At 43.4% G+C, this 12111-nt stretch overlaps 1 protein-coding gene across 1 annotated transcript; it reads left to right on the top strand.

Moving 5' to 3' along the window:
* Nucleotides 1-294: 294 nt before the first annotated feature.
* Nucleotides 295-11882, top strand: LOC129409753 (uncharacterized). Its single transcript, XM_055156331.1, has 5 exons — nucleotides 295-419; nucleotides 8620-8883; nucleotides 8990-9256; nucleotides 10115-10276; nucleotides 11484-11882. Exons 1-5 carry the CDS (start codon nucleotides 356-358, stop codon nucleotides 11546-11548), a joined length of 822 nt encoding a protein of 273 aa, XP_055012306.1. The 5' UTR covers nucleotides 295-355; the 3' UTR covers nucleotides 11549-11882.
* The last annotated feature ends 229 nt before the right edge of the window (nucleotides 11883-12111 follow it).

Raw genomic sequence — 12111 nt, 5'->3', positions numbered from 1 at the left:
AGTTACAGAAATGTGTTATGTGTGTTATTGAGCATGCGCCATAGTACCTAAAACTTTTCTGCGAACCCCACTTTGAAGAAGTCTGAGTTCATAACCTCATTGCAAGTTAATATATATTTATCTTTATATATTTTTATGTTGTTTTTGTTGTTGTTGTTTTTTATGAGTAAATAGTCTACCATACATAGTCTTAAAATGCTGGTTTAGTGTATGTATTAACTGTCCATATCTATTCTACTACTAGTAATAAGGAAATAAAGGCATCGAAAAGGAAAAGCGAAAGTATTCTGGGACAGACTGTAGAGATTTTTCGAGGGTACTCGTTGCGTCGTTTGGCGGACAATATTAAACGATAATGAGCACTTTTCCACTCATACGTTTCCTCGCGGTGTTGCCTGTCATCGTGACCACGGGGCACAGTAAGTCTTTATTCTATTTTTTTTTTTTTTTTTTTTTTTAATTCAGCTTACCGTTTCATTTGAGAAGAGTGGAGAATAGTCGCTAGCCAGCGGCGTTTCTTATGTCTGAGAAACTAACTAACCGATACAAAAGAACCTTTAAACATTCTATAGGTCTTAAATATGTGTGGATTATCGTGAAACTTGAGCCACCGCCAGAGTCGGCGTCAGAGCACATCTACTGGAGGGGCATGGGTCACCAGCAGGGGGGGCACTGCCTATTTGAGAAATATTTTAACGCGGTGGAGTCATACAAAGTAGACATGCTATCAAACATGTTTTTCCTCAACAGTATTAGGCTAATTATGTGTTGTTGTTGTTGTTATTATTATCATTATTATATTAAGATTATTATTATTAGCTGCAGTACTTGTTGAGGCTGTGTGGTAGACGATACGCACACAAGACAATAATAAAAGGTTGAGGTTTATTAAAAAACAATAAGTCCTGCCACTGGTTGTAAACATTAAACAACAGCCTCTAGTCAAAAACACCACTGAACTAGAAATAGCCACGCATCGGACAGCACCAGGACTGTAGTGAGCGTGGTACGTGAGGGTACACCGTCCAGTCCTGTCCTGTCCTATAGAGACCTGAGACTTGAGGGACCGGGACTAAACCAGGACCAGTGGCGACTGATGGTATAATTTTTGGGACTGGCACCAAGGGCAAAATTATAAATATATATTATGAATAATATATGTATGAATAACAGGCTGTAGTATTATAACAAATACCAGAAACAGACATTGTGGTTACTAGTGGCTGAACAATATCGATCAGAGCACAATGAACAGCTAAGCGCAAACTTTACGCAACAACACAACGTAACACACCGCTCACACTCAGACCCAACAACGTCAGCAAAACTACAATAAGAGACATGAACACAGATGCCGCTCCTACAGCACACGACAGAACAACCAGAGCAGCTCCATCATATACACCAGCTCATTTACGCACTATTAACTATTAATACTAGAACACTATTTACCTGTGAGGCTCCAAATTCAGATTTGCCGCAAACTAATGAAAACCAGCCTCTTACCTTCTCCAGAAACTGAAGCAGAGTGTTTCCTCTATCCACTGTCCCACTGGTTCTGTCTCCAAAAGTCTATTGTTCAATATGAAGAGATGAAACTGGTCTAAATCCTGGTCCAGTCTGGTCCGGGAGCCGAGTGCACGAGCGGTTGTAAAATTAGTCTTAATCCCATTTCCCAATTAAATCTGAAAGTTACGGTCAGTCCATATTAGCATCAGGACACCAGGTAGATTTATGCCTCTGCGCGCTATGCTCAGGTCAAACTTTTACACCCCAGAAACGAGCGGGCAAAAGGCGGGTAGAGCAGCGAGCGACTGCCCTGGCCCCGGCGGCGGCAGCGAGAGCCTCAGCCCGGTGGCAACTGCCCCAGTGCCACTCACTATGCACACAACACACTCACTGTACACTCACTATACACACAACACACTCACTGTACACCAGTGCTTCTCAAATAGAAGCACCCCCCTGGGGGGGCGCGAGGCTCCGTCAAGGGGGGCGTTTGACCTCGGGGAGCATGCTTTTTTATTTTTTATTTAGATTTTTTTTTTACTGTCTTAAGGGCCGTTTCACACAAAGCGTCAAAAAACGTCTTGTCGCCTCTATTTGGAGCCTTTGCATTTGAGTTTAGACGCCCCGACGCGCATCTTTGAACGCCGTGGACGAACGGGACAAAAATACTTGACGCGCGTCCGTTGCCCTGGAAACAAGAGCCCGGTCCCGCTCTTTTCCCGAAAACAATGTCAGACCAGACTGAGAGAGTGTTTTTATGACATAAAACATCAAAGGAGGAGATCGGGTCGACGACTTGGGCGTATATATATTTCTACTCCGCTAATGACACTGGATCAGTCCCCGGTCTAGTCCTGGTCTAATACCGGTCTGGTCCTGGTCTAAATCACGGTCTAGTCCCGGTCTAGTCCTGGTCTAATCACGGTCTAGTCCCGGTCTAGTCCTTGTTTAGTCTCGGTCTAGTCTCGGTCTAGTCTCGGTCTAGTCCTTGTTTAGTCCCGGTCTAGTCCTGGTTTGGTCCTGGTCCGGTCCTGGTGTAGTCCTCGCGATCGGCTCGGTGATTGTGGCGTATATATTTATTCTCCGTTCATGTTTGTGGTTCTCGTTCTGGTTCTCGGGTCTTTCTTCCTGATAATAACGTCGCTGCGTCTCTGGATACTCGTCCCTGATTGGTTGACGCGGCGCGTCTGACGCGAAAAGTTCAGCATTTGCAACTTCTTGACGCTGACGCCTTGGACGCGCGTCTTGGCCGCTGCTACGCCAAAAACGCTGAAGACGCGCTGCGCTGACGCCAGATTCGCGCCGCGCTGACGCCGAAAACGCGCCGCAAAAACGCAGGACGCTCTAGTCGCGCGTCCACATAGACTTTACATAGAAAGTGGACGCTTTGACGCTTTGGTCTGAACGGGCCTTTAGAATAAAGTGCAATTGCACTTCCACTAACATTAGGGGCAGTGGCGCTCTCATTGGCAGAGTGTGCGCAGGGAGCATTCGCTCGGTGGTGTAGGAGTTTTGTTGCACTGAGCATGCGCGCTTTACACACAGCACAGAGTTTGAGTATGAAGTGTAGACACGAAGTGTAGCAGACCCTCAAGTGACACCATGAAAAAAAATATTTAACAGGGATGAGAAGACAGGAGACGGAGATAAAGAGACAAACGAAAATCTCACGAAAGCTAAGACGAGGAAATTACGAAGCGTATGTAGTGCTTGGCTTCACTGTGACTACGGTGGGAGACGAGGAAAGGCCGGTGTGCTTACTGCGTCTAAAAATGTTGGCAGCCGACAGCATGAAGCCCAATAAATTAAGGCGTCACTTAAATACATTACACCCCGATCACTCTGATAAGCCGCTTGAGTTTTTTCAGCGAAAACGTGCCGAATATTGCCGACAATCATCCCGCTTTGGTGACTGCTACTTCAGTAAACCAGCGAGCATTGTTGGCGTCAATATAAGGTGGCAGTGTTACGCACAGGTGTACTTATAACAAATTTATAGACAAATGATACTATCTATAGTCACGCGGGGGGGCGCGAGATGTTTTATTCGTCCTAGGGGGGGCATGACAGAAAATAATTGAGAAGCACTGCTGTACACTCACTATACACACAACACACTCACTGTACACTCACTATACACACAACACACTCACTGTACACTCACTATACACACAACACACTCACTGTACACTCACTATGCACACAACACACTCACTGTACACTCACTATACACACAAAAGCTCTCATAAATGAGCTGCTCTGTGTTCCATTGTTCCATGTTTAACCTGCTCAAAAGAGAGCTGTCCAAAAGCACTCTTCCTAAACAGCACAGAGCAGTCACCTCTAGAGCTGCTCTTGTCTGATTTAAAGTTCTTTTTCAAAAAAAAAAAAAGGAGGACTAGCTTTTTGTGCTCGTAGTGTATGCCTACCACCTCAAGCAGCAACCGTATATGTGCATTTGTTCCATGTTTCGCGGTCACAGTGTTTTCCTCCGTGTCTGTTGCAACGTGTGGAATAAGCTTTTGGATTCATACTCTGCAATACCTGATTATCATCTTTGCCTGTAACATATATATGATCTTATTTATCCTTTTTTTAAATGCACTTTCAAACTGTCAAATCAATTCTGAACTGGCCATTGTGTTTCTACGGATGATAAAGCTTTTTGCTAATTATTCACATGCAGCCTTACTCAAAGGCAGACATAAAACATGTAAGATCTAGATTTTTTTACACTCTGCAAAACTGCTTCAACACAGCAGTCGCTACTGAAGCAGGTGCATGTTGGCTCTCACCTCACAGCAAGAAGGTTCCAGATTTAACTCCCAGTGTCCAGTTCCCTCCATCAACCCAAAACATACACAGTAGGTCAGATCCCTCAGCTGAGGTAGTCCTGACCAAGACTAGCTCAAGATCTGGAGATGGGTCCCACTGTTACTGATCGACCCAGAAACAGTGAAGGATGGGTCAAATGTAAGGGACTCGTTTACCTACAGAACCATTCTGCTGTGAGGAGAGCGTGCCATTGGTGTTAATAACACTGATATTATGACAAGGTGGGTGAAGTGCTTTGCCCATGGGCACAGCAGCAGTGGGTGCAGATGCTGTAGTTTGTGTTGTGTTTTGTTTTTGTGGTTTATGCTGTGAAGTTCATTGGTCTGGTTAGCATGTATCAGCGTCAGTTAACATGCACATGGTTTCCTGTTCAGGTGAAATAAGGATGTGACTAAACTTTTATGTTCAGTTTCATACGGTGGGGATGGTAGCAGCTTTAATCTGTGCAGTGACTGGTAACAAGACTTTTTCTATTTTTATTAACTCTATTTTATATTTCTTTAAATGATGGCTATACTTCTCTCATTAAAACCAGTTGGGTATAATTATGTTTTCTCATAACACAGTGCTTCTCAATTATTTTCTGTCATGCCCCCCAGGACGAATAAAACATCTCGCGCCCCCCCGCGTGACTATAGATAGTATCATTTGTCTATAAAATTGTTATAAGTACACCTGTGCGTAACACTGCCACCTTATATGACGCCAACAATGCTCGCTGGTTTACTGAAGTAGCAGTCACAAAGCGGGATGATTGTCGGCAATATTCGGCACGTTTTCGCTGAAAAAACTCAAGTGGCTTATCAGAGTGATCGGGGTGTAATGTATTTAAGTGATGCCTTAATTTATTGGGCTTCATGCTGTCGGCTGCCAACATTTTTAGACGCAGTAAGCACACCGGCCTTTCCTCGTCTCCCACCGTAGTCACAGTGAAGCCAAGCGCTACATACGCTTCGTCATATTTCCTCGTCTTAGCTTTCGTGAGATTTTCGTTTGTCTCTTTATCTCCGTCTCCTGTCTTCTCATCCCTGTTAAATATTTTTTCATGGTGTCACTTGAGGGTCTGCTACACTTCGTGTCTACACTTCATACTCAAACTCTGTGCTGTGTGTGTAAAGCGCGCATGCTCAGTGCAAACAAAACTCCTACACCACCGAGCGAATGCTCCCTGCGCACACTCTGCCAATGAGAGCGCCACTGCCCCCTAATGTAGTGGAAGTGCAATTGCACTTTATTCTAAAGGCCCGTTCAGACCAAAGCGTCAAAGCGTCCACTTTCTATGTAAAGTCTATGTGGACGCGCGACTAGAGCGTCCTGCGTTTTTGCGGCGCGTTTTCGGCGTCAGCGCGGCGCGAATCTGGCGTCAGCGCAGCGCGTCTTCAGCGTTTTGGCGTCAGCGGCCAAGACGCGCGTCCAAGGCGTCAGCGTCAAAAGAAGTTGCAAATGCTGAACTTTTCGCGTCAGACGCGCCGCGTCAACCAATCAGGGACGTTATTATCAGGAAGCAAGACCCGAGAACCAGAACGAGAACCACAAACATGAACGGAGAATAAATATATACGCCACAATCACCGAGCCGATCGCGAGGACTACACCAGGACCGGACCAGGACCAAACCAGGACTAGACCGAGACTAAACAAGGACTAGACCGAGACTAGACCGAGACTAGACCGAGACTAAACAAGGACTAGACCGGGACTAGACCGTGATTAGACCAGGACTAGACCGGGACTAGACCGTGATTAGACCAGGACCAGACCGGTATTAGACCAGGACTAGACCGGGACTGATCCAGTGTCATTAGCGGAGTAGAAATATATATACGCCCAAGTCGTCGACCCGATCTCCTCCTTTTGATGTTTATGTCATAAAAACACTCTCTCAGTCTGGTCTGACATTGTTTCGGGAAAAGAGCGGGACCGGGCTCTTGTTTCCAGGGCAACGGACGCGCGTCAAGTATTTTTGTCCCGTTCGTCCACGGCGTCAAAGATGCGCGTCGGGGGCGTCTGAACTCAAATGCAAAGGCTCCAAATAGAGGCGTCAAGGCGTTTTTTGACGCTTTGGTGTGAACGGCCCTTAAGACAGTAAAAAAAAATCTAAATAAAAAAATAAAAAAGCATGCTCCCCGAGGTCAAACGCGCCCCCCTTGACGGAGCCTCCCTGGGGGGGCGCGCCCCACTATTTGAGAAGCACTGTCATAACATGAATTCAGAATTTTTATTTTGATTTATGTGGGTTAGATTTCCTCGCACATTGGACTTCAAAACTTTTTACCTTTTTCACCAATTTTGGACACACTTTCATTTTTCCACACATATAGAATGTAGCAAACAAAAATAAACTCAAAATCACCCAAAACTTGTTTGAGTGGACACTTTGAGGATTCTAATATAAAATATTAAAAAATATTTTGTTCCTTTATTTAACTCTTTTTCATGTTTTGCTTCATGCATTTATATGTCCTCCGTATGTATCTAAAATGTAGAAAGTTGTAAATGTAAGGTAAAAAAAAAAAAACATTGAATAAGGAGGTTTCACTGGTGGTGTATATTTAGCGTTCAAAGTATCACTAGCTCTAAACCAGCTCTAAAACAGGATCACATCACAGTTATAGAAGATCTAAACAAGAACAAACCCAAAGGATGAGTTCATCAGTGGGACATGAACCAGTGTTTGAGAACCACTGGACTAGTCCATTAACAGCACATTACTGCTTATTAATTCTGTTGTTTCTGGAGATTCTCTTGTTTTGAATTCTTATTCAACTGACTTCCTGCATTTTTCTTTTATTTTTTATGTTCCCATGTATACACTAAAAGGTTTGGACACACCTCCTTATTCAATGCCTACATAATCCTTCAGTCATCCAGGTCTGATATAGAGCAAAAGAAAATTTCAATTCTGTCAGCAGGACAAAAGTTTTAAAGTGAAGAAGCTGCACATCCAAGCTGCTTCTTCACTTCTGGTCAGACACTGGTGGACACTGCGTGATATCTACCTAAAGAGAAAGGCTGACCACTGTGGAAATAACACACCTTCTTCTTTACAGTTTGTTTGTTAGCTAGCTAAGCCAGTGATCAAAGCAAAAGTTGGCTATTGTTTTCAGTTATTTTGAGTTTATTTTTTGTTTAATACATTCTAGAGGTAGATTATATAACAATTGTCAATGAGTATGATAACCTTCCAAAATTGAATTTTTGGAGCTTTCCACCATGTTCAGTGTTGTCTGTCATTAAAAACATGGAGGCTTTAGATGTGATCATTGCATTTTAGTATGTTTTTTAACGATCTCTCCTGGCCCCTATTCGAACCCTAACCTACTTCACACCAGACTGGCATATGTCACTCTGAACTGAGTTCTACACATGATCAATCTGGCTTGTCTCTCGCTGAAATTGTTCGAAAACATGGAGTGTCATAACAAATTATTTTATTCTGACTGGGCATCACAACAGCTCAACAGCTCTTCCCTTGTGCACGTTTTTAACAAATAAAATACTCTGTACTTACGCTAAAATCCGTCAACATTGCTGTATTTGTTTTGGTTCATTTGGGCGCTTGGCACAAACCTTAATGTTGCTCTGTGATTGGTCCACCCTCTCGCACAGTGACTGCACTCCAAGATGGATTCTTGTGAGTTTGTGAACTCACAAATATCGTGAGAATCCATCTTGCTGTGCAGGGTTATTTGGACTCTCCTTTAGTTAACTGTAATATTCTGACCAAGGCTCCACCCACAGACCCATATCACCCATGCTCCCACATGACTATTCCCCAGAAATATACAAAAGCATGATCCAACTGGACAAACCTCATGCGATATGCAGCAGTTTCATTACCAAAATGCATGCTGATTGTGTTGCGCTCTGAAGGGGGGAGGGACTCAGAGTATCAAAAACTAGGTAACATGGTGATCTAAATTATTTTGTGTGTTATGTGTTAACAACAGTCAACACCCCACAGTGTAAGTGTAAATGTAATACCTGTGTTTAAGTTGCTGTATTTAAGTTAGATTGTCAAGCTTTGACATTTTTAGCATCTGACTGATGTGTCAGTTAGTCATTGGTGTATTTAGGGGTGTTCCAATCCAGTTTTTTAGTTCCAATTTCGACACTAAGGCTTATCTGCCAGTTCATGATATCAATCGATATCAGTGCAGAGACTCAACATATATGCCCAATCAGGATATCGGCTCAACCGATATTTGGAAGCCGATATCCAATACCAGTGTCAGATTGATGGTTTATTTAGCAGAATGCATCTCTCCTCCACAGCTGCCACTGTGTGCGTGTCTCCGGACAGCTTGCAGCTCCACACTTACGAGTACATCAGCATCTCCTGCCCTTCCGAGTGGACGGTTTTCAGGCAGACCCGCTTCAAGCCCACCCCTGAGAAGTGTGGGGGGTCCTGGGGCAGTCATAAGGGCATGAACTGCAAGGTGGATCCAACGTTGATATCTGACACAGGGCTCTACTGGTGTCAGAACCAACACAACCAAACCAAGCGTAGTTCTGCAGCCAATATCACCATCAGCAAAGGTAAGAAGACTGGAGCAAAGAGCAAGGAGGTTGTGGGTTAGACTCCTGATCTCTCTTGAGTGGAGAGTGCAATGTGAGTCTGTATTCCTGTCTCCTGTATTTCCAGAGAAGTTGATCCTGGAGAGTCCACTGTTCCCGGTGAAAGAGGGACAGCAGGTCACTCTGAGATGTTCCTTTAAAAACAGCAAATTTGATGATCCCACCTCAAACTTCAATGCCTCCTTCTTCTTAAACGGTTCCTTTTTGGGATGGTTTCCTGGAGGTCAGATGGTGCTTTCCTCTGTGACCCAGAATCAGCATCAGGGTCTGTATCACTGTATGCACCCAAACCAGAACCAGTCCCTGCAGAGTCTCCTCATTGTAGAGCCGAACGGTTAGTGACATTTCAGAAATAATGCCACTCACACCACATTCATACATGGAAAAGGTGGGAGGTGTCATGCCCAAGGACACAAAAGCATGTCTCAGTTGCAGATGCATTTGAACCTACAGGCACTGAGGTTAAACACTAGAGACAAAAATAAGAATACCCACAGTATTTCCTACTTCAGGCTATAGAAAGTACATATGAAAAGACAGAGCTCGCCCACAGGCCAAATAGGAAGTGAGCACTTTCTATTGAAAAACCATCACCCTGCTTCTTGTAACTGCTGCTGTCAGACTCGTCATTCTGACCTTAAAATGTTATTAACCAACTCCACATGATCCTGACGGTTTTTAGTTCACAATTTTGTCTGTTATCCAAGATTTGAACATTAAAAACAGACCGATCAGGTGCTTTCTTTCACCTAGGTGGTTCCTGTTAGTGTTAGCAGCAGGTTTGATTGACAGCATAGGTAAGCATCGCTTAACTAGCTCTAACTGCTGGCCTCCATTGGCTTCATTGGGCTGGAGCTGAGGGGTCCCCTTTTATCTACAGTCTATTCTTAGGGCACTATTTAGGGATCACACTATTTTTATTGGTGTTCAAATGCACTGGTCACTAGACCGGTCAGGAGCAAACGATAAATTCAGTTCTGTCAACTGGACAAAAGTTTTTTGATGGAATACGTTTGGCAGCTCATCCAGCTTCTCCAGTTAGTCCAGGTGACAGAACTGAATTTCTCCTTTGCTGTGGATCCTACCTGGATGACTAATGATTTTACAGATCTAGACCAGCGAGTGTTTTAACTAAGCACTACTGATCTGAAGATCCAGGACTCTGAGAATGATGTTGTGCATTGATTGACAGATGCTCCGTCCTCCTCGGTTCCGTCCTCCTCGGTTCAGCCCACCTCTCCTCCTTGGCCAAAGGAAATCCCTCTGTTCAGATTGTTGTGTTTCCTGGCGCTGGTCGTCCTCTACACCTTCATCCTCGGCATCAGCATCTCCATTTACTGCAAGTGGACTCGAGGTACGGCTCTTTAAATCTTTATTTTAATTTAATGAGACAGGGACAGCGCACAATTTACATTACATGAACCTTAACAGGAGAGATGCATTGTACATCAGGTTGTAGCACCAGTGCTAATTCCCACCTGTCGTCCCTGGGCAGCTTCATTAACTGATTGTATTTAACTGACCTTGACTATCAACTGTTCCTGGAGACTTGTAGCATGTTTTGGGTTGATGGGGGAAACCGGATCACCCGGAGGAAACTCATCCAGACACGGGGAGAAACATGCAAACTCCACACAGAAAGGCCCGGGCAACCTGATCGAACCTGGAACCATCTTGCTGTGAGGCATGAGTGCAAGCCAGTCAGCCACTGTGCTGCCTTTAAAGCTGAACTACGTCACTTTTCTGGAGGAAGGTCAGTTATTGCTTTGCCCAGAATGTTCCACTATGGCATTAAATAAACTTCGTATCCTCATTTATTATTTTTCTTTTTTTACCTTACCTTGAAAAACATCTGTTCTTATTGTGAAAGTCGTCAGTGTATCGGAGCATCTCAGAGATTCTTTTTTACCTAGTAAATTTAATGCCATATTGTGAAACATTCCAGGTAAAGCAGCAACACCTCGAGACAAGCAGATGGTGAACTTTCCATGAGAAAGTTTATTTAAGTTTATAAAACACTCTCTAACTAACTCACTGTGTCTAAAAGCTAATGCAAATCTTTATCAAAAGCTTAAAAATAGTTAATATAAATATCAAAATTCTGCCAACTGAACAAAAGTTCTGGTGTTTTTTTTTTTTTTGTTGTTTTTTTGTTTGTTTTGTTTTTTAATGTGTAAGTGGTCAGTTTGTGGTGGTGTTTTAATATGAATTTTTCCGCAAAATTAGCATTAGCGTTAGCACAGAGGCCCAAACATCTCACTTCTAAACACAGTTGTTTTCTCTGCATTTGTAAAATGTTTCACATGTGTCAGACACATCCACAGCTCCCTGTTCTCTGCCTCATCTGTTCATGTTTATACTTTATACATTTTAGAGCGAGTCACCAAAAACCCCACAAATAAAACTGGACAGGAAATAGCGGTGCTAACAGTGAGGCGGCTGGGTGCTGTTGTGCACAGACACAACTGTAAATAAATCACAACATTTGTCACATGAACTAAACAGGAGCAATGTTATGGATTTAAACTGATAGTTGTATTTTTTGTTTGTTTGTTTTTCAGCACGAGCCGAACAAAAGCAGCAGGAATCTGAGCGGGTTTCCCTCCAAAGAATCAGAGACGCCTAAGCACCAGCAGGGGGCGCACGGAAAGAATCAAGGCTAAAATCAATATCCGCCTGCAGTTTGAGCTCTTAAAGATGCAGTGTTGAACTCTTCTGGTGGGGTTGGCCATATGCTGGTCTCCATGGAATGTTTCACAGTGTGGCATTATAGCTCTTTGTCCTATTTGTTCAATTACAGGTGTTTTTAATACTTCAGAAATACATGAATAAACAGGCCTTCTTTCTGTGAGTGGGTTGCCACTTCACAGATCTGACCTGTAATTGGCACAGTGGTGTCGCCTGTTTGCCTTTAAGGAGATACAAAAGCTTAATACTATACTGTTCAACAATCTCAAAGTCTAATTTAACACTGGAGCTGAGAACTGTACACGTCACAAAATGGACTATATGAAAACGATGCTGACATAAATACACTGCATAATTCCTTTTTTACAGTCTAATTTGCTTAATTATCCATTTTGTAATGTTGAACAACAATTTTTCATAAACTCCAATGCATTAAGGAGGTCACATGACCATTTTCCTCCAGAATGTAAGAGTTGTTTGGGTTCCCTCTGGGGGGGATAA

The sequence above is a fragment of the Boleophthalmus pectinirostris genome, unplaced genomic scaffold (assembly GCF_026225935.1).
Source record: "Boleophthalmus pectinirostris isolate CB_2022bp ecotype Guang Dong unplaced genomic scaffold, ASM2622593v1 HiC_scaffold_20, whole genome shotgun sequence".
Lineage (NCBI taxonomy): Eukaryota > Metazoa > Chordata > Actinopteri > Gobiiformes > Gobiidae > Boleophthalmus > Boleophthalmus pectinirostris.
Note: the sequence above shows the minus strand (reverse complement) of the source record. Positions and strands in the feature narration are given on the sequence as shown.

Bases quoted from the DNA above. Each gene is read 5' to 3' on its own strand.
- LOC129409753 (XM_055156331.1), top strand. From the start codon at position 356: ATGAGCACTTTTCCACTCATACGTTTCCTCGCGGTGTTGCCTGTCATC. The intron at 8,884-8,989 runs GTAAGAAGACTG...CTGTATTTCCAG, and splicing joins CAATATCACCATCAGCAAAG to AGAAGTTGATCCTGGAGAGT. The intron at 10,277-11,483 runs GTACGGCTCTTT...TTTGTTTTTCAG, and splicing joins TTACTGCAAGTGGACTCGAG to CACGAGCCGAACAAAAGCAG.